The sequence below is a fragment of the Gymnoscopelus braueri genome, assembly GCF_963280865.1.
Source record: "Gymnoscopelus braueri genome assembly, chromosome: 24".
Taxonomy (NCBI): Eukaryota; Metazoa; Chordata; class Actinopteri; order Myctophiformes; family Myctophidae; genus Gymnoscopelus; species Gymnoscopelus braueri.
In genome coordinates, this window is record NC_137626.1 from 25,431,890 (window position 1) to 25,455,514 (window position 23,625).

Genomic DNA, 23,625 nt, shown 5'->3' on the forward strand with positions numbered 1-23,625 from the left:
CCGGACGCCCCTAGCAACCAAGCACCGCCCCCTTAGTGACACAGCTCCACATCGACAACGTAAAGCAGATCAATTGTAGTAAAAGACGGGGGGGGGGGGGGATAAATATTTGTAGATAAATGCTCTAACCTTGACGGTTATTTAAATGTTTGTATTTACACAATAAACAATGCAAATGTTTTATCGACAACAACATTTAAAACTAGGAATAATTACAGAAGCTCTGTTTGATAGGTAACATAATAAATGATCTTCAAATCTTCAAAGTAATTTGAAGATTGTCAGTGGACAAATCAACCCCCTTGTTGTTGCCCTTTTTATTTTAACAGTATTTTTTATTTTTTAAATGCCAAAGCATACCTTTGTTGATGTGTATTCCTTCACATATAGCAAGACCCGGTAACAGGACAGGATTAGCTATTTTGTCCAAAATGTTTTGTTTTTTTAAATACAATATTTGGAAAGATTCTAAGTAAAGTATAAATGATTAGAATAGAACATGCTTACATTCGACAATTAAGGTCTAATATTTCTACAATTTACAACAAATTGCTATAATTAAAACCTGTATATCCAGTCATGTTGGGGCATAAACAAGAAGTTGAAGGATAACATAAAGACTGATAATAGCCAATTTTACATCGAGGTGCCCAGCTATCCTGTATCCTGTGTATTCCTTCACATAGCAAGATGTCTCAAAACAATAGAAACAAAGAACCAGTTTTCAGTCCGTACACCGGTGGGTGAACCTGTTTGGACTTTAACACATTTCGTCACAGTCACAGAAACAACTAGCAGAGTCGTGAGCTTGTAGATCTGCTATTTTCGGCCGTGCTGTAATCGGTGCTGTAATGTTGTTGTAGGCAGGGGTTGGGTGGCTGCAAATCTCGCGTGGGTTCCCGTTTGCAAGCCATCGAGGCTATCGCGAGAGTAGGGTTGGTGAAGTCAGTGCCCATGGTTGCCATGACCGCTTATTATAAGCGACTTTGGGCTTGTTTTTCCTGTAAAGTCGTTTGTAAATATTGGTAGTTGCGGTACTTGAGTTTTTTTGGGAAGGTTTCTAAAGTGTAGTTGCTTATTTGGGCTTGTTTCCTAATGTTGTTTAAACCAGTGGTTCTCAAACGTTTTCATGTCAAGGACCCCCGAATTAATATGTATTTGTCCATTGTCCACATGAAAATATTTTGTTACAGCCCCCCCCCCCCCATACAAGATTTGTGTTGTCTTTAAACAAATAAATAGCAGATCTACAAGCTTGTAGATATTTTGTCCAAAATGTTAAATTTCAAGTATACATGATGTGAACATGCACGGTACATCATTATCAGACTTAATTTTATCCTTCAACTTCTTGTTTATGCCCCAAAATGAGTGGATATACCATACAGGTTTTGTAGCAATTTGTAGTAATTGTAGAAATATTAGACCTTAATTGTCAATGTTTAAGCATGTTCTAACTAATCATGTATATGCCTACTTTACTTTACTTTAAAACAGTTTCCAAATATATATATATATATATATATATATATATATATATATATATATATATATATATATATATATATATATATATATATATATATATTATTTATTTATTTTTTAAATATATTCTGGACAAAATAGCCAATTTTACATTGAGGTGCCCAAATGTCCCTAGTGCCCACCTATCCTGTATCTCATAGACCTGGTTGCTTATTTCTCTCGCAGAATCTGGCAACACTGAGCCAGTGCCGTCCCACTCACACAGTGTTTGTGTCACATGAACAGGAGGAGGCAAGAGGGGAGGTAATAGCAGGAGGAATTTGACAGTTTTTTGACAGTTGGCCGTAGCTCCTTCAGGTAAGAACACCATTACAGTGTCCACAGGACTGTCTTAGCGTTAACCACACGACAACTGATACGTGTAAACATGTATAAGCATGAATGATTATATTAGACATTACACCAGGAATGATGACAGTCAGTGAGTGCTTTTCTAGTGTCGCCTCTCTCTTTCTGCGTCTTGAGGCTGCAGAAAGGAGCACTATCTTTTGGAAGGTTTTTTTTGTCGTTGGTTAACAGCTTGTGTTGTTTGTTTACTCCAGCTTAAAAAAAATAAGCTAGTTTGCTAGATTTGTATTTTTTTTTTAACGTGTTGTCATTTCCCAGTGGTGGAAAAAGTACTCCCATTTTCTACAAGTAAACGTATCAGTGCTGCAATGTAGAGATATTCTGTTAAAAGTCCTGAATTCAAAATTGACTTGAGTAAAAGTACAAAAGTATCGGTATCAAAATGTAGTTGAAAGTACCAAAAGTAGAAAGTACTCGTTATGCAGAATGTCCCTGTTTTCAAATGTATAAAATGTATAAAAATGGCCGAAATGTATAGAGCTGAAGTGGTTCATGTATGTTTTGTAATAATAATCAAAATCTACTAAGTAACTAGTAACTAAAGTTACATTTTGAATAATTTTAGTGGAGTAAAAGTATAATATTTGCCTTTGAGATGTAGTAGAGTAGAAGTAAAAGTACAGAATATTGTTACTACTCCAGTAAAGTAAAAAATACCTCAAAATGTTACTAAAGTACAGTACTTGAGTAAATGTACTTAGTTACTTTACACCACTGTCATTTCCCTTAGTAAACAAACAGAGAGGACTGACACAGGCGAGCTGTCCCAGGGATTCCTCCTACTCCTGAGTCCTGCCGTGGAAAAAGTACTTGTGGTGTCGTCCAGACTGTGCCAGAGATCAGCTGGGGCCCCCTGCTGTGGCCCCTGAAGTCCCCTGGGAATGACCCAGTCAATATCATGGAATAATTTTGCAAGATCATTTTGTTCGTCCCCACAGTATTAGTAATAATAAAACCTTGGAGTTGAGACAAGAGCTTCAGAGGAAGGCCTTTTTCACACTTTTTTCTTCTTCCTTTTTTGAGAAGGAGGTTGACAATGTGGATTGTAAAGTTTGGGGGTGGAGATGTAACTTGCCAGTCATCATAATGATGAAGAATCCGGATGAGAACTGACACCTGTACAGCCTGTGTGCGTGTAGGTGCACGCATCGAGCACCATGGCATCCAATGAGAGATTGTACGAGGTCTGGATGCTCTATTGCAACAAGGTAAATAAACACACATCTCAGTAGTGACCCTGACCCATGTAATGGCCGATGTATTTACATTGCCATGGAAATGTCTTCTAATGGATAGCGTTTTATGGCACACGGGACAATCCTGAGTGTTAATTACAGGTCCATTTGGTTACATTTGTACACCTGACAGTCTCAGAGAGGTTATGCTTCCCTGGTGTTGTTCATATTTCATTCTTATGACAGGATGAGCTCAGTGCAGCTGCACCATGGTGTGGAAATGTTTCCAACAGGTTCTCAGGGTATTTGTAGAGGAGGAGGGGGGAGTTTGATTTTGGTAAGACAGATTTAAACGGCAGGCAGTGGAAAGAATCGACATGCATGCGACATAAGTAGCACATATATTATGTCAATCTGCGAAAACTATTTATGCTCGCTCGCCCTCTCTGTTATTGTGGTGGGCCATCTGCCACAATGGTGTCTTGGGATGAAGACATGCAGACTTTCTTTTTTGGAAGGGCACAATCATATCGACAATGCAAATCTGAAGTGAATACAAAATTGACAAATGTGGCTGAACCTTTAAATCCAGATATCTCTGTAAGAGGTGCCAATTTACTTGTGGAAGGAAAAATGTTTATGATGGATTATTGAGCTATGTGCTATTACAGTACCGTAGCTTAGATTATGGGCATGTGGGCTGGAGGGGGGGGCCGGGGGGGCACTATACCAGTTAATGGCAATGTCCCAAGCTTGCACCGGTTTAAGGATCTGTGTTGATTCTACCCTGTCTTTACAGTTTCTCTCCTCTGTACTGCCCTACGAAGCAGATTGTTTGTTTTCTACTTCACCTTTTAAAAATAACGAATGAACACGACTTTAACTCACACAGGCAACAATACATTGGCATTTATTTCACGTTTAGAAATGTTAGAATGTATGAATGGGCGATACACTATCGATGGGTGTGTATGGGAAGTACTTGGCACTGTCTACAGCTTCCTTGGTGAGTGATACCCTGGAGGAGACGGCTTGCCTTGAGTCAGCTCCTGGGCCCATTTAATTCACTCGGTGATAAAACATACACACAATCCTGGGCGTCCAATCAAAACGGCCTGCCTGAGCTGCTCCTCACGTGAGCCTTGGTGCAGTAACACACTTACCCACTGTAATCCCTCACGGTAACACATACGCGCGCGTACCCAAGCCCCTTGTGAGTATTTGCCCCATGAAAACAAAGCTGCTGGCCATAAGGTACGGATATAAGAATGAATGATACTTCCTCAGAAAGCCTACGTTTACTGACACAGATGGTCATGTGGGGTGCACACACACACACACACACACACACACACACACACACACACACACACACACACACACACACACACACACACACACACACACACACACACACACACACACACACACACACACACACACACACACACACACACACACACACACTATTAATATGCTTGTGATAACATAACACTTTGTATGGCCATCTTTTAAATGCCATTCTGTACCTTGTTTGGCTATTTTCAAGCCCTAACCCTAATCCTTAAATTATGCTTGCGCGCCAGTGTCGCACACCAAAACAATTGCTGATCTACAAGCTCACAACGCGTCACGCTGCAACACATTGTGATTGGCTATTTCGGGTGGAGGACACCGGGCAACTAAGTATACATGAGGCATAACTCTTATCCCACCCTAACCTCTAAATGCCCAATCCTAACCCATTTATAATTCCTAATTATAAAGGCAATTACAACATTGTCAAAAGGAACAATGTCTATTTCTCAAATTCTACTATACTTGTAACATAAGGAATTTGGGCAATTGCACATCCAACCTAGTGGTAGTTAGTTGTTTCCCAGACCGTTGCGGTGGTGCTACAGTAGGTAGTCTATGATAGTGAGTGTGTAAACACACCACTACTTACTTATACGCACTTCTCACAGTCTTGGGAGAAAAGGCAATGAGCATACACACTGCCTTTGTTCTGGGAGGACTGTGCGTATTTGCATCAATGAAGCAATATACTCTCTAGGACTGAAACTCCTCAAGGCCAGTATTTCACTCGGAAGAATGGCCACCTTTTAAAAATACTTTTAATTCCTACAGATTAACCAGTTGCCCTCAATTAGATTAAACTGCCTGCAGTTTATTAGTTGTTGTTTTTCTTTGTATCAAAGGGCAACATTTGAAGAATGAGACGAGTGCACTACATGCATACGTTTCTCAGCTGGTGCTTTGGATTGGTGAGTGACAGAAGGGCATGGAACTTCAAACGGTCAATAAGACTTCAGGAGGTGCCGATGCCCCTGTGATCTCACCCCTGGCTCTACTTGTGTTGAGGTCTCTTTTTATCCTGAGGCACTGTTAGCTACAGCTAAGTGGCCTCTTTACTGTTTGGTGTGTGTATGTATTACAGGTGGGCCTATCGCAGTGGGGCGGTTACCCATTGAGATATAGTAGTACAGGACCAATGAGTTAACACTGGCATTATTAACGCCACACTGTTGTAGTAGTGTTACTTTTTTAATAATGAAATGAAACCGCTTATACGCTCCAGCGGTGGCTGGAGGCTACTAGGCTACATGACAAAAGGCAGTCATTGTAACATTTTTAAAATATGAAAGAGGAAGAGTTTGTGTACTGTCAGAGCACCCGACCACATCATGCAGTATCAAATTGTCACGTACATGTTTCTCCACGTGAGTAGAGGAATTTATTATGGGACATCACAGAGGATTTGCCAAGAAGAAACAGCACTTCTCGGGTACGGCAGCACTTTGACCAGTCACAACTTTGATCCTGAAGGAGGCTGGAAATGTGTACACGATTGTTGGTGGAAGGAAACAAAAGCAATCCACAATTGGGACAATAATGAAAGGCGATGTGCCCCTTTAGTGGCGAAAGGTGACAATACAGACGTTAACGGTCATTGTAGAAGCAAAAATAAATTATAATATGATGACCTGTGTGTGTGTACGTGCGTGCGTGTGTTTGTGTGTGTGTTGTGTGTGTGTGTGTGCACGTGTGTGGGAACAATGGTTGCTGGGATACGTTGTCAGTAAGGAGAACTTGCAGTCACATGTGCTGCATCAGCTCAGGAATGTTGGTGTGTGTGTGAGGCCCATGGCTTCGGCATGTCTGCACTGAAGACCCCCCTTTTTCCCCGACACAGGGATCCTTGTGCCGGACCTCCAGGGTCACAGCGTTGAGCTCTGTCAAACTCAACCCAGCATGTTTGACTCTCTATCGTCATTATTTGTGTCATCGCTCCACTGGGTGCTACAGTGACTAAAGAGGCGTGAACGAGCAGCTAGAGATGCAACACAGAGCTGTGTTTGAACTCATTGAGTTTTTGATAAGGCTTATACTTAGTGGCTTGCGCACACTCAAGTTTAGTTTAGTTGCAGGTAAAGCCGTCCTACTCTCCTTGTTGTCTTTATGACAAGCATCAGACAACAGTAGGTTGGCTAGGCAGGCACCAACAAGGGAAAAGTCCAAAGTACCTCACAATGTGGGTTTGTCTCTGCGCCTTTCCTCCTCGCTCTCTCGTCTTCCATTCCTTTATGTGTAATTATTAACAGAGGCATAGAGACTAGACATAAATGGTGGCAGAGGTTAACTCAATGGGTGAGGTGGAGTCTGCCAGTCAGTACAGAGTCAGGTGATGATTTGTCCGTTGTTGACAGTAGGAACTTTACAAGAAACGTCAGGACGTGCTGGGAGAACCTGCTCGCCCAGCTCCGTGTGGCAGACCAGCCATTGTGTGCTGCCTGACGTGACACCAATTCATGTCACGACACTGACTCATTGCTTGCTTATCTCTAACATACATTCTAATTTATTCTGCGGTCCTTCAGTTCCCTAAAACAACGGTAGTACAGCACTAGCACCCCCCCCCCCCGCTATTGTCTCAACTGTCAATTACGCAGAGAATATTGTTACAAGTACTGGAAGTAATGGAAGAAGTCTAAGTGTTGTAATTAATAACAGTGTTCATGTCACTTAATCAAGCTGCCATTCAGCCGGGGTTTGCTGTGCTATTAGTCTGTTGACAGGCAGGAATGAATTGAGTAGGTGTTAAGTAAAGGGGCTAAATGTAGGTGAAGTGTCTGTGGTGTCAGTGAGTGTAGAACTGATAAGTGCTAAAAATGAGTACAGAGATAGGTGGTCGTTGTTGGGACAACAGGAGCCTTCTGCAGGTGCCCGATAATTTTAAAGCAAACCAGATTGGACACAATCCCCCGAAACCCACTGAGCGCGGTCCTCTGCTTGTGAAGACAGGCCGTGGATTGCAGAGGCACACTCTGGTCCCGGCACTGCCACCCAGGCTTCTCAGGGGGCGAGAGGTCGCAGACGGCAGCTAAGACCATTAGGTAACTGCCTGGCGATCCTCTTAGGCGCCTGTCATCAGGTCCATGCCGGAGCCCTGGCCCCACGCAAAGGGAGACGCGTTGTTTGCGGCGGCAGACAGTTACTGCCACAACACCTACATCGAACCCCTCCCTCAGACTGGGACAGTCGGTATTTGGAGTCGCTGTTCTGAGAAAGTTTTCCATCAAAGGCCAACTTCTGATACAATTCCATGGATGAGTTAATTGAATCGCTGCCTAGAATTCATGCTTCTCTCCTACACAACCTTGAATTTCCCCACTGGAATCATTAAAGCTTTGTCTATCTAACCGCCTTAGATCTCAACTGCTCAGAAAATGCCTCTGTATATTTAACCCATTAAAGCTTAATGCTGTATTTAAACCACTGCCAAATGGTACGTCAGTGCTCTTCTTTTTATTTTTTACTGTCCGCAAACCAGGGCTCCCTGCTGGGGATTAGCACATGATGATCTGGCCTATTTTACTCCACCCTTCCTATTAAGTGGCTGGTTGACTGGATAAGACTCAAACGATGCAGTCAAATTAACACAGCCATAAAAGCCTGCCTTTATGAGACTCTGGAAAGACGGGGGTAAATCGGAGGAAGAGAGGAGAGGGATTAAGTGAGAAATAAAAAAGTGTGTGTGGGGGGGGGGGGGGGGGGGGGTGGATGGTGAGAGCTGGGAATGACGGAGGAGAAAGTGCTGCGGTTTCACATATTTACCCAAGTAGATTACTCAGGTCTTTTTCCGGCTTTGTCATTTGTTTCCTAGTTACGGTCTAATCTTTACAGACTCTCGCTCGCTCTCTCTCTCTCACAGATACATAGTCAGACAAGCTCACACACTCTGTTTTATGCGCTGGCATGCAAACTTTGTTCCTCAGGCTAGCTTTCTCTCTCTCCCTGGCCCTCGTTTTCTTCACTTGCTCATTTGTCTTCTCGCACTCTCTCTGTCTGTCTTTCTGTCTCTGTCTCTCTTTATTTCTGTCTGTCTTGCCCTCCTTGCTCCTGATTCTCTCTGTGCTATGAATATCTCCAGAATAACAATGATGTCATTCAGATTTGGTGTCGGCCACTCCTGTTGTGGTTTTAGCCCCTCCCCCACGGCCTCTATAAATGTACACCCTTGCTGGTGACATCATCATATGGGGACACTGGGGGTGTGCAGTTGGGTTGATGATTGTGGGCTGGAGGGCAGTGCTGCTGCTGACGCTGATCAGCCAAATGAACTGTACCTAAAAAAACGCAAGGGAGGGGGCGGCCTCTTAAACATTGCGGTTTTGGTGGCACCGTGCCATTTCTGCCCTTCACCAAACTAGGTCAGCAGCCAGCCATCTTAACTGACCTGGCCGGCTGACGGACCACCCGACTGACCACGCCTGTCTGGGAGGGTGGGGCATTCGAGTGTCTAGTCGGCAAAGACCAGACTGCAGAAGATCGCCACTGAACAACGGTTGGCTCTGTTTAAGAATGAGAAGGCATCTTTACGTTTACTCTTACCCACAGTGAAGGGTCATGGACTTTGAGAGGACGCATTGAGGACTTATCCGGATGTCATTCTGTTATGAGATTCTTACTCAACCACCAGCTGCCCCCCACAAAATAGCTGATCCAGAAACAGTGGCACCTGTCAGATCAGAGTGAACCACATGATGTATGGGACCCAGTAGAATAGGGGGCTCGGGTTGACGCTCGCTATGTTAGAGGGCCCATACATAGATACTGTATGTACACAACACGTAGAAACCACATTGGCCGCTGCCCGCTACTGTTCGTTGGAGTGATGCGTCATCGCGGCTGCCAATGCCTCGCAATGCAATGAATGCATGCATAAACGTCTATTGAAGCAGGAGGTCTCTCCACATTATTTTGATTAATCTGAAAAGTAATCCATAAGAACATAGTTTACAGTTGCAGCCCGAGACTCTAAATCACTAGATGGTAACCCGGCACCGAAGACGTCACAAGAGCTGTCACTCTTTCTATCCGTCTCTCAATGGGGATCTCATTTGGAAAAGGGAAGTTTATTGATCTGTGTTGCTGAGGAGGACACCTTGGTAGCTCTCCAAAGGTCAGCCTAAACAGATCTTTAGCGTTATGGGCTTGGCTAAGAGCTTAATACGGTAATTGATCAAATATTGGAAATGCATGTTAAGCACGATCACATGCACTTGATATATTTCCATGGGCATTACAGTTATTGCTTGGTGAACAAGGTGACAGATAAGAGCGATGACCAGGCTTGTCTGGACTAATGGGTACAGAAGATAACACACTGGCTAGGGCATGCTGGACATCACATAATTCCCGAGTGGATGATTGATGTTGTTATACCACGGCACCGACAAATAACAGACCAGGGCAATTACGCCATTTTGATTCACGTGGGGGTATATGAATTTTCCATACCACTGCTAGCAAGAACAAACGTGTAGAATCTGTTTAGAGCTATTAAGACGGGGAAAGCATCTGTGTCATTTTAGATTTCTTTGGCTATTCAAAAATAGCAGATGTACAAGCTCGTAGCGCGGCACTCAGTGCTGCGCTATGAGCTTGGCGAGAAAATAACCACACGTAAGGGAGGGTCAACAGCCCTCCTTCACTGTCTTGTGGTTGTTTTCTCATAAATGACTGGCTCCCAGTGCATTATCCATTACTGGAATTATGATTCTGGCTAGCAAGTCGAGAGCAAGTGACTCTATGTTGCTTTGCCAACACACACACACACACACACACACACACACACACACACACACACACACACACACACACACACACACACACACACACACACACACACACACACACACACACACACACACACACACACACACATATACACACACACACACACACATATACACACACACACACACACTGGGTGTGTGTAGAGGTCAGTAATGGAGGCCTAGAATAAACAGCGTCCTGCAGTAAAACCAGGGCGTGTCCCTCCCTGCCACAGTCCCAGGTCCTCAATGGGCATCTGTGCTCTGAGACAGCCACCCACTAAAAGAGGGCATTCTCTGACACTTGACACACACACACACACACACACACACACACACACACACACACACACACACACACACACACACACACACACACACACACACACACACACACACACACACACACACACCAGTCATTTGCTGTACTGCCACAAATGCGTTCACTCCCTTCATTGAAGCTGTTAGCCAAAATCTCTGGTTTCTGTCTCTTCCTTTGTCTCGCTTTCTCCTCCATTATTTTCACCCTCTCTCTGATTCTCAACGTCCTTTCCTGCTCTCTCTCTCTCTCTCTCTCTCTCTCTCTCTCTCTCTCTCTCTCTCTCTCTCTCTCTCTCTCTCTCTCTCTCTCTCTCTCTCTCTCTCTCTCTCTCTCTCTCATATATATGTACTGTGTACATTCACATACTGTACTGACCACACAGTAAAATCCAGTGTTCGGGTCCAATTCATTTCCTGTCCATGGGACAGGTCATATTACACCTAAGTGAGCCTGTGGATCTGTGTTTATTATACGTGTGTAGTCATGCCCAGTAATGGTTAAAAAGTGTTTCATCATGTATCCGTGGTCGCACAGACGGAAACACGGAGGCTAGGACCAGCAGGAACAAAACAAGACATGATTCACATGTGGCTGTCATCCAGTCCAACTAGATATATATGCTTCTTTCTATGCAGTATCTCATCTCGCTTTACAACCACACACACACACACACACACACACACACAGACACACACACACACACACACACACACACACACACACACACACACACACACACACACACACACACACACACACACACACACACACACACACACACACACACACACACACACACACACACACACACACACACAGACACAGGGTCCCAGGCTTGTTCTGATGACATCACTGTGAATTCCACAGTGCTGGCAGGGCTCCTCTGTTCTGGCCGGTTCTCATTCTGACACGCAGACAGAAACCCTCGACAGCACCACTGACTGACTCTCACCCACACACCCACAGGACACATTATTATCGCTGCTCTCCCTCTTATGTGAGCTTCTCAAAGCTTCCTGTCTCCTTTTGAAAGTTTTTTTTTTTTTTTTTTTTGCACGGCTGCTTTAATTGTGTAGAGAATCAGTGAAGGGTGACAAAAAAAGTGGGTTTAGAGAGGAGGGCCTCAGGTGAGAATTGAACCAAGGACGTTGATTGAGCATAGCGCCTCAAATGATAAATAAATGGTACATTTGTAATTGTATAGCGCCTTGCCTTTATCTAAAGCGTTTCACAATGTGCAATTGTGCATAACATTCACAGTACACACACATCACACACCGACGATGGAGACAACCATACAAGGCTTCAACCTTCTTATCGGGAGCAGTTAGGAGTTCAGTGTCTTGCAATTTAAGTGATGTTGAATGGTGAAAGGTTTGTTAAAAGGAATACTTTGAACAGAATAAAAACCTGAATAAAATCTTGAAGCTTTGCTGAAGGAATTTATTAGAATCATCTGAGGTCTTTAGAGAATAAAAGGAATGCACAGAAATAACTGAGGCAAGGCAGAGTTAACTAGGCCAGTCTCAAATCCTTCAGTTGTTACTAGGAAGAAGGTCATTGAATTATGCCTTGTTTTGAGTGTGGCCTTGTATTGACCTCAGTGGCCTTGTGGTTAGGAGTGTCTGCCCTGAGATTGGGAGGTCAGGGCTTTAATCCCTGGCCGAGTCCTACCAAAGACTATAAACATGGTACCCAATCCCACCCTGCTTGGCACTCAGCATCAAGGGTTGAATTGGTGGTATGTCCCTAGCTTCATGTCCAGGGTGTGTACTTGTACATCAAGCTGCTTCATGCTACAGAAACAGGAGTATAGACTCCTGCTGACCCATGGGTCACATGGCTCAGGGGAACATTGGTTCCCAAAGCTACTTACTTTTTTGACTTGTATTGAATGTAGCCCGTGTTGCACTTGTTCTTGAAAGAGTGCACGTCTGCAGACACTAAATTGCAGTATAACCCATTAAAACCTGGAAAGCATCTCTGTGTCATTTTAGATGTTAAAGGAGGAGTTCACCCAAAAAATTACTTATTTTCTATCAATTACACACCCCATAAAGCCTTGATTTCATGGATTTATTTTTGTTTTTGTGGCATTCCTAAGACAATAATTTGATGACCGTGTGTATTTCCGGTAGGAGACACAAATAATCTAATTTGTGTCTCCTACCGGATACATTAGCCGGTAGGAGACGGGAATCAAATTATTAGCTTAGGAATGCGACAAAAACAAAAAAGAATCCATGGATTCAAGGCTTCATAGGGTGTGCAATTGATAGAAAATAAGTAATTTTTTGGGTGAACTCCTCTTTTAACCACTTTAACCATTATTTTATACTCTTCAAAAATAGCAGATATAAGCTTGTAGCGCGGCACGATCTGCTATTTTTGAAAAATCTTGAACATTTGTGCAAATCTTTGAATATATATATCATTTTTAAAGTGAACATTTTTAACTCAAATCTTTGCTTCTGGTGGGTCCCTGGAACCTTTTTTTTTTTTTCGAGATATAGACATTTTGGGGGTCCTTGACATAAGGTTTGAGCACCACTGATATAGCAATATAAAGTTTTCAGAAAACTGTTTTAGAAGAAAGAAAGAAAATGGATTTGTAGAATCGGCCTCAGGTCTTAATGGGTGAAAGAGTGCACGTCTGCAGACACTAAATTGTAGTATAATCGTAACCATGTTGCATCTGCTGTCCGCAGACCCTCGTTCCTGACCTGCACGGACATAACCAGTATAATCGTGCCTATAAGCCAGGAACCGGGAACCTTATGATTCCCAATTGGCCGCTACTGAGCCGCTCGGTGCCAATTCCTGCCCCTCATAATTTCCACGTACCACAACTATCCAGAGAAGACCTTAAGTTGAAACATTAGCCTGTTTGAAGGTTTCTGCTGAGCAAGGTTAATGAGCTTCGGGTCCAGGCATTCAAACTCCAATATTGTGTTGTATTTAGATTGTGTCCCTTTTATTCTCCCCGTCAATTATTCGTCCATAACCACAACTTTGGCAACATTTTAGTCCTCTTCAAACTGTAACTAGATCGCTGTGTGGTCTGAAGGCCACCATGGCTGGGCTTATAGTTGGCCTGCTGGATGTTTTCAGGGTTTATTGTGCAAAGATGACCGCACTAAGAATAAAAATCGACAGCTGGGTAATTCTAAAACACATGGGCATGAAACTGAAAACCAGGCCAGTTTGAATTCCTGAAAATGTTTTTGGACATGCAGTGGTTTCATGTGACACCGCACACAAACAATGCACAGTCTTCATCTGTGTTCCAGCTAAGCAGAACAATTGAGCACAACAGATGCAGGAGGCTACACCTACTGCAGTGATGGTAATCTCCTCTGTTCACCTCCTCACTCCTCCTTGACCCAGATTAGTGTGGGAGGAGGTGACTGCTCGCCCTTCCCTCTCTCTCCTCTAGTGAGAGATTAGCCTAGCTGGTGGGGAGATGGCTGGAATTCCTTCCGTCAGAGAGACGGAGCGAGAGAGCCGTATAAAAAGAATGCCGCAGCGTCCCCCTGTCCCGTGTGGCTGGGAGCACTGGGCTCTGTTCCACCCTGCATGGGTTGTTCAGCCCGATGCCTCTGCTCCTTGCAGCAGAAAACGCACGCAGTCAGGGATATACATTCCCCGGGCAAACAGTTTGTCAGCATTCCGAAACGCATCCGACTTTAAAGGCCACAGCCATCTGCTGCTTCCGAAACCGTAGCTTGTAGTTTCAGCGATGAATGCTCATCTTCCCCTTCCACTCCTTCCTCAATGTGCCCTGCGCACATTCCTGGCGGCCCCGAGTTGGAATTCACACCCGGAAGTGTGTTGTTACAAAGTGGCAGCAGTGCCAAGCGAGGCCAACCCTCCCTGCGGGGTCTTGGGTTTTTTCCCTTCCCGTTGACTTCCCTGGCTGGGCATTGTTCCACGGAATGGAGCAGCCCAGCAACCAGCTGCCTGTGACGTCTCTCCAGGGAGTGCAGAATGCGGCCCGGCCTGTTTGGCTCTCTCCGACAGGTGTGCGTTTAGCGTCCCCCACCCTCTACTGATAAGCATCACCCACCTGCTTGAGACGAGTCTTCCCGTACTGTAGCCAGTTTAGATCTAGAATTATAAGACGAGGATGGGTCTGTGTCGTCATCGTCACACAATTGCATCTGAGAATGGCTGTGCTGGGAGACAAGCTGCAAAGTTGACAGCCACTTGACTTAAACCCTACCCTATATACTTTGTTAACAGGGGTCTGTACTTGTGCACCAAATCTCTTTGTTGAAAATAGCAGATCAACAAGCTCACATAGCGTCACAAGTGTAGATTTTTGGCAAATGTTCTCCTATGTTGCCCAGAATAGGGACGCTAGAGTTCATGTGGTTAATGCAAACGCTGGCCGTTAGTTGAAGATAGCCCCCCAGGCTAATAACAAAAATAAACAAATAGATAAACCACCAAAACAAAGACACAAAATGCATTTACTAAACGGTTCCAAGCTAGTGTTGGAAACCAAAAATAAATTTTGCTGTTTTTTTTAGTGGAGTGGAGTGGAGAATATATTTATATATATATTTGGAATAATATTCCAAATATATATATAAATATATTCTCCACTTTTCCATTTAAACATATTATGTTTAAATGGAAAAGATGCCCCCTCCCCAACACGCACACGCACACACACACACACACACGCATGCGCACCCCCACACACACACACACACACACACACATACACGCACGCGCACATACGCATACACATACACACACACACACACACACACACACACACACACACACACACACACATCCCTGGCTGTGTACGCTGCATGCATCGGTCATTATAGTGTGTATTATTATTATTATTATTTAATTTTTTATCCCACGATCTTGTAACCCTTTTTTTTTCACCCAGTGCCGGTAGTGTGTATTATTTGATGGGGAGTCTGATAAAGACTGCTAACCATGCTGCTCTCTCATCTGCATCTATAATAATCTATTATGTTCTCTGTCTGTTTCAGAGGGACCCTGACTACCTGAAGCTATGGCTGGAGATCTTCATCAGCTCCTATGAGCGCTGTCTTGATGTGGACTTTGAGAAGACACCTTCAAGGTAACATAACGCTTAAAAATGTTTAAAAAAAACCCATCATGCATTACCCCTTGAGAGATGTTATGAATGCACTGTTTAATGGTGAACGTAGCAGTTGTTCAGGTGGCCTTGTCTATGACATATCTATGACACATTACTCCATATTTGGGCAAGTTGTCAGCTCGGTCCAACCAATTCCATTATAAAATATACTGTTTTGTGTGCAGCGTGCAAATGGATTTTGGTGCTGACTGTGTCTACGTACACACACACACACACACACACACACACACACACACACACACACACACACACACACACACACACACACACACACACACACACACACACACACACACACACTCAAAGACACACAAACAGACCGTCTTTTAGACGGATCACCTCCCAGAGCCACACCGAAATAATTCTAAAAACGATCCCATTTCATTCATCCCAGGTCACTGACCATTCTTCTCACGGCAGCCATTTTGCTCTTACATCATCACAGGACAGAGTATGATATAATTGCAAAATTACCAACGTATGTATCGGTGTAACTTTGCTCAGCCTGTGTGTCTGTGTGTATGTGTGTCTGCTTCATCATCTACAGACTGCACATCATGCCTTCTGCATCGCAAACCCAAAAATAGCGCAGTCACACAGGATGCCTTGGTGCAGAGGTCACGTTTCTATGCAAGTGATGTCATACGTGTGTGTGTGTGTGCTCACAACAAGACGCACACACACACACACACACACACACACGCACACACACACATGTAGCCCCAGGCTCCATCAGCATACTGCATCTAGGGAGGTGAGCGATGGACTGGTGGGATACCAGCTGTGATCACGTGATCCCGATGGAGGAGGAGAGGCCAGCGTGAGGCTGGGACAGCGTGAGGTTGCATAACGCAGGCAGAGCAGATCGCTGTGTGTGTGTGTGTGTGTGTTTGATCGAGGTGCCATGCAAGCAGCAGGGGGAGGGGCAGATGAAAACCTCATTAGTACATGAGTGTACTGTCACTGGGTGTAGCTCTCTCTCTCTCTCACACTCACACACTCTCTGGTGCTTACTGTACATCCAGACCCCTACTTACTTCCCCTCTTACCTCTGTGTGCTGCCTTGCAATGTTCTATTTCTCTCTCTCTCCATCTTTCTCTCTCTACCAATATCTTTCTCTCTCCCTCCCTCTATGTTGCTCTGTCTCTCTCCGCTCCCTCCCTCTATCTCTCCCTCTCTCTTCCTTTCTCTCTCACTCGCCATCTCTCTCGTTCTTCTCCCTCTCTCTCCCCCACTCTCTCTTCTCTCTCTATCTCTCCCCCTCAGCTGTGACATCTGTCCTGTTTTCCCACTGATACGCATCGCTGTGATTTGGCCGTGCTCTACTCGTACTCGAGAGCAATGCAGCACACACACACACACACACACACACACACACACACACACACACACACACACACACACACACACACACACAAATACACAATCTGGCTACTCTTTCTAGAGATGAATTGAGACCTGTGCACACCCATACACATACACACAAACCGGCTGCTCTATCTATAGATGTTCTGTTGGCTTGTGCACTGCACACCCATACACATACTGTACACACACAAACCTGCTGCTCTTTCTATAGATGCTCTGCAGACACGCGCAAAGTTGCGCATGTGCTCGTATGTGTCGGTGCGCGTGCACACGGCGTGACTACAAAGCTTGAAAAGCACAGGAAGCATTGCACGCTCGTGCACGCTCGTGCACGCTGCGGTGCTGCCTCTGATAAGCACCCGCTGCATAGCTGATGTAGCATGTAATCTGATACGCCCGGAGGTGGCTGCAGTCAGTGTGTATGCACGTGCCCTCAAGAGAGATGGGGAGGGAGCAGGGGGCGCTTTGTTTGTGTTAGCTGTGCACATCTGCACCCTGAAGGCGTTGCATGTTGTCCGCTTTAATTTGTGTTTGTAGTGTGTTTGTAGTTTGTGTGTGTGTGTGTTGTCTGGTTCATGTTGCTCTCCATATGCTGACAACCACTTGTGTGCATGTTTGTATGTACACGTTTGTGTTTGGGATGAAGTGTGTATGTGTGCTTACATCTATTTGTGTGTGCCTGTGTGCACGCTTCATTTCTAGAGAGAGATAATAACCACCGGTCACTCCTTTCCTGCCTTCTCTTACACAGTAACATTCTCTGTGTTCATTTAAGTCTGAGTGTAAGAAGAATGGGCCCAAATAGACCCGTGAGGGTCTCTCAGAGTTAAATTAACACTGAGTATTTTATTGTGTAGCAATGCATGCACACCTTATCCAATTGAGACCTGAAGCCGATTCTACATGTCTCCTAAATCTCAACAGTATTCTAAAAAACGTATGTTTCTATATCAGTGGTGCTCAATCTTTTTCATGTCAAGGACCCCCAAAATTATATGTTTTTGGCCGCGGACCCCCATCAGAATATTTTGTTCCAGGAACCCCCCAGAAGAATTTTCACGATTTTTCAAAAATAGCACATTTACAAGTTCATAGCGCGGCACTCGGTGCCGCGCTATGAGCTTGTATATCTGCTATTTTTGAATAGCCCAAAGTGTAAAATAATGCTTTTTAGCTCAAATCTAAAAATGACACAGTTCCAGGTCTTAATGGGTTAAAGAAAAGGTTTTAGGGAGTTCAGGAGGATCACATACAGTACACACCAGATTAACCACCTTCAACCTGGTGTCCCTATCATGGCCATGTCATCATTATAGGTGAAAATTATAGGTGATTCACTGGGTTCGTTCATATTGAATTCGATTTGATAAATACTGCAATAATCATGACAAATATTCCCTACATGTCGCTTCTTTAAAGCTGCAATCTGTAGGACTTACTGTATGTCCTACCAAGGATTCAAACCCGGGAGTGTCAACATTTCTACTCTAGCTAAGATGGAAAGCTTGTTGGAGCAGCGGCAATATTACGCTTTGAGCTTCATGGAATGCCTCTTGTAAACCAGTAGTAGTTCTACCTGAACACAGGGATTTAAATGTCTCAATAGAAGAGCAGGGAGACCAACTAGCGACGCAGACGTGTTAGTTATATTGTATTTTAACCCATTAAGACCTGAGGCCGATTCTACAAATGCGTTCTAAATCGGTAGTTCTCACACTTTTTAAGATTTTTTTAAAATGTTCTAAAATATCTGCTATTCTTGAATAGCCAATGCAAAAATCTAAAATGACTCGGATGCTTTCCCGGTTTTATACTCGTTAACTCATTCACTGCCAGGCTTATTTCAAGCTTGTTGATCCATGTGCCACAGGCAGGAAAAATGGAAAAGTGTGATTTTTTTCTCCGTTTACATTATAACATTGAAGTGGATGGAGCATTAACTTTTTGAAAATCGTTTTCTCCTAGTTCCTTTGAGATAAAAAAATAATAAAAATAACAACAAAAAAAAAGACGTCATTGGCACTAATGGCACACTGAAAACGGCCGTCAAAAAACGTCATTGGCACTCAATGAGTTAATATTATTTACACAAAGAATGTTATGGATCAGCTTTAAGAATGTGTCATATCAGCTGAACAATGTATCTCTAAATGATGATAATCTGATTTGCTTTGTGCCTATATTAATTGAGGCAGAGGCATATTGTATCACACACATTTCTTCTGGACTTTAACCATTTACACTATTGGAGGACTAGTACCTTGAAATGCAGGTTCAGATGCTTGAGGTGCACACAGACAGAAATGAACATCACCCCGAAAGGGAATCATGAGAAGAAAGAAATCGACCATGACACACATGATGGAACAGCAACATCTGCTTAAATTGCTGACATTCGTCGTGTTCCCACGTTTTTTTCACTGTGGTTTCTCATATCTTACAGATGGCTTTTGTTTTTTATCAAGTTCATCTCTGCCTTTGACTTTGTAAAATCCAAAATGAAGCCAGATGTTAACCTATAAGTTAAGGTGCTGGCTTTAAGGGAACAGTACCTGCCATTGTTGTAAATGATTGTTTGGTTCAAAACGTCACTAAGCACAAAGAAAACTAGACAGACACTGTGATATACGTTGAAAATGCAAAACAAATATGTGATGAATCATTCTTTAAAAATGTAAGATGACAGGATGCCTTTTAATGTCTCATGGCATTTACAAAATTAAAAACAATATAAACTGACACCCTTTATTATTTGGAATATTTCTTCTTTTTTACCCAGCCCTGGTGTTTTCTGTTTTGGTTCCATCAATGTCATCCATCATAGTTGAAATTCTGAATGAAATGACGCTAACTGACCGTGGAGCGTTGCTATTCCTTAAAGCGACCCCGACCGATTCCTCCATCCTCGCCTCCTCGCTCTGAGGTGGGGCTAAGGCCCGAGTGGAGGACGCCAGGATGGAAGTTTGAGTATTGGAATTTGGCTATTGACACTCCATTCTTGTTCCTGTCTATCCCCAGGCTGGAGGACGTCCCCCCGGTCCTGACCCTGCTTCCAGACAACATCTTGCAGGTGCTCAGACACCAGTTGCTGCAATGCGTCCAGAAGGCCTCGGATGGCCTGGAGCCCGAACAGCAGAACTTGTCCCTGCTGCTTCTTAAGTTCCTCATGGTCATCTGCAGGTCAGGAGGAACGAACACACACACACACACACACACACACACACACACACACACACACACACACACACACACACACACACACACACACACACACACACACACACACACACACACACAGACACACACAGACACACACACATTGATGTCAGGCTGAAATACACACTCACTCTTCTGGCTGCATATGCACACATCGCCACATACTCCACATACTTGCATTCATGTGCAGAAGCAATGGACTCTCTCTCACAAAGACACACACTTTATGGGTTAACATACGTAGTATGTAGTGAATAGTACACAGTGACACCCACAAAGCCAAAAGGACACAAGCACATGCTCTTGCCTATTTGGGACATCCCTTTTAATTCCATTTGGAAATAGATTTTTTTTTATAGACCAGGGTTTTTGGTGGCTGTGGGATAATTATTTTTCATATAATTACACAATGCTAATGATGCATTAAGCCTTTACACTAACATCCTGTGTGTGTGTGTGTGTGTGTGTGTGTGTGTGTGTGTGTGTGTGTGCGCGCGTGTGAGAACAGGAACCTGTCAAACGTGGAGGAGATTGGGACCTGCTCCTACATCAACCACGTCATCACCATGACAACCCTCTACATCCAGCAGGTTTGCCCCCCCCTCCTGACATGTCCTCTCTGCATATCGCTGAATCACCCTTCCTTCTGACTGTTTAAAATGGCTGCACAGACAGGAAGGGCACGGTCACTATTATTACATAATCGCCTGATCGTAATCATTTGAGATAATTGCAATTATTTTGCATAATGTTCATACATTAGAAATAATGGAAATAAGTTTGTGGCTACAACAATTATTTCTAAAGGATAAAATTATTAAATATGTCGTATATTTAAGCTATTTGTCACTTCTGCCCTGGGCAATTTTTAAAAGCATAAAAGCCAAACAGAAATGACATTTTCATTTATATGTTCCAATGTTCAAAGTCAAAAACACAATTAAATCGTTGATCACAATTATTTGTATGTATGATTAATTAATCGTCAAGTAAAATGTCATGATCATGATCGGTGACAGCCCTACGCACAGCAAGGGCAATGTCACAACCAAAGCCTTGTAGCTTGTGAACACGTACACATGTACACATTGCATTTACAGACATACATTCACACGCACTTAATTTATGTTTTCTGGAAAATATGAGTGTGAGTAGTTGGCACGTACTCCATGGCTAAAGAAGGGCTGTGGGGAAAAAAGTTTTATTTTATGTCCTGGGTTTAAATGTGGTGCTTGACCTGCATCTCATGTCATTCTGTCTCGTCTTTGTGTGTGTGTGTGTGTGTGTGTGTGTGTGTGTGTGTGTGTGTGTGTTTTGCGCTGCAGTTGAAGAGTAAAACAAAGGAAAAGGAGATGGTAGACCAGACCCAGGCTGAAGAGTTTGTGCGTCATGCGCTGGCTTTCTGCGAGAGCCTCTATGATCCGTACCGCAACTGGAGGCATCACACTTGCGGGTAAAACACATAGCAGTTAGCTCAGAACTAGCTTAGCATGAGTTTCGAATAAAGATTTTTTTTTGTCGCTTTAAAAAAGATGCAGGTTGGATAACTCTTGCTTGTGCAATTTTGACATAATTAACAGCCAAAACAGACGTTAAAATGTTTAGCTATTTCGTAGCTGTTTCAGTCAGTCACAGTTTGACAACAGGACCTTGGTGATCCATGAATTGGCTCCTCACAAGTTTCTAATACGTGTGTGTGTGTGTGTGTGTGTGTGTGTGTGTGTGTGTGGTGCGTCGTGCAGGGAGAAGCTGGGGGCTGTGGAGCGGAGCAGACAGAAGTACAAGGCGGCTCCGCTCACCGTGGAGTTTGTCCCCTTTTTCTACCGTGAGTTCCTTCTCTCTATCTACGCTGTGGCCTCGTCCAACCACTTCTTCTTATCCCCATTTCCTTTCCCTGACAATCTTCTTTCCTACCCTTTGTCCACACCACACTCTCTCTCTTACTCGCTCACTCTCTCACTCTTACACACTGCACAGTCACAAGTCACGATACAGTTGTGTGTCATTTCCAAATTCCCAGAGGCTGCGGTTGTTGGTTTTTAAGCAGAGTGAAATGACAGCTTCCTAAATACGAGATTTTGCTGCTATTCTTTCACCACCAATAAAGAAGCACATTGCAGAAATGCTTCCATTGTATTGTTATTAGATCCTGATGAGTCCTAAATATTAACGCTCCTCATGGGAGGAACAAATCTGTGAAAGAATTTGTGTCCACAGTTCATTGAACAAAAGAGCAACATAATTGTACAAAAGCACACACACACACACGCACACACGCACACACTCACACACACACACACACACACACACACACACACACACACACACACACACACACACACACACACACACACACACACACACACACACTGTCCCTGTGTGTGAATAGCCCTCAGTGAGTGTACTGTTACAGTCTTTAGTTTGCATGTCCTGTCTGTCTATGAAAAGCAGCTTCTGCAAGCTGCTTTTCTCTCTCTCTCTCTCTCTCTCTCTCTCTCGCTCTCTCTCTCTCTCTCTCTCTCTCTCTCTCTCTGTCCTTCCTCCTTCTCTCTCCGAGTCTCTTTCTCAGCCTGTTTCTCTTTCTTTCTTCCCTTCTCTGAGCTAGTGTCCCGGCAGCTTTTCCCTGAGAGCTGCCATGTTTTTAGTTATCTCTCTCTCTCTCTCTCTCTCTCTCTCTCTCTCTCTCTCTCTCTCCACTCTCTCTCTCTCTCTCTCTCTCTCTCTCTCTGGATCCAGATGAATCCAGTCTTTGTGTCCTTGCTGTGTTTGCCAGGCGTTCCAATGGTTTGATAGAGCATGGTGTCTGTCTGGCCTCTCCACTGATCCTGGATGCCATTGCGAACAAACAGACTCTCTTCTCTATGCTGTTGTGGTTTGGTATCTGAACCAAGATAACGCCCCCCCTTCCCGTCAGGTCCACTTTAGAAACCTGACAGGCTGTGTTTATGTGAGTGTGTGTGTGTGTATGATAGTGTGTGAGATTAAGTTTTAGTGTGTAAAAATGTAAAAATCAAGTTAATCCAAATAATAAAGAGCACGGTGTGGGCAAAGTGTGGTTAAAATGGGTGAGGATGTCTTCCCTCTGTATTTTTGGTTTTTCGTTGTAAGCTGCAAGCTTCTCAGTCAAACGCACAAATAGGAACAGACTGGACTCCTTACATATCAGGACCATGTACCTCTCAGCACATTGACTTAATATCGAATTGCGTCAAAATGCACCCCAGCAACCAGGAAATGTATACCGCTAGTCAAGAGACTGTTGTGTAATCCACACATGTAAAAACCTATGTTTTTCAGCTAATGTCTTAGTTACACAAGCATTGTTGTTGTGTTGCAGTTTTTCCTAATGTGATTACTAATAGAAGTGTGTAAATAGATCG

The 23,625-nt window shown here is 43.8% G+C and overlaps 1 protein-coding gene across 2 annotated transcripts in view; it reads left to right on the plus strand.

Annotated features, from left to right (window-relative positions):
* The first annotated feature begins 1,765 nt into the window (after positions 1-1,765).
* nbeal1 (neurobeachin-like 1) overlaps positions 1,766-23,625 on the plus strand; it is a 73,360-nt gene continuing 51,500 nt past the window's right edge. For both annotated transcript variants that reach the window (XM_080423059.1, XM_080423060.1), the window contains exons 1-7: positions 1,766-1,842; positions 2,624-3,101; positions 15,527-15,618; positions 20,048-20,209; positions 20,754-20,835; positions 21,571-21,698; positions 21,988-22,070. In XM_080423059.1, coding sequence (XP_080279185.1) covers positions 3,051-3,101; positions 15,527-15,618; positions 20,048-20,209; positions 20,754-20,835; positions 21,571-21,698; positions 21,988-22,070 — 598 coding nt within the window. In that variant the 5' untranslated portion in view covers positions 1,766-1,842; positions 2,624-3,050. The remainder of the gene's footprint in view (positions 1,843-2,623; positions 3,102-15,526; positions 15,619-20,047; positions 20,210-20,753; positions 20,836-21,570; positions 21,699-21,987; positions 22,071-23,625) is intronic.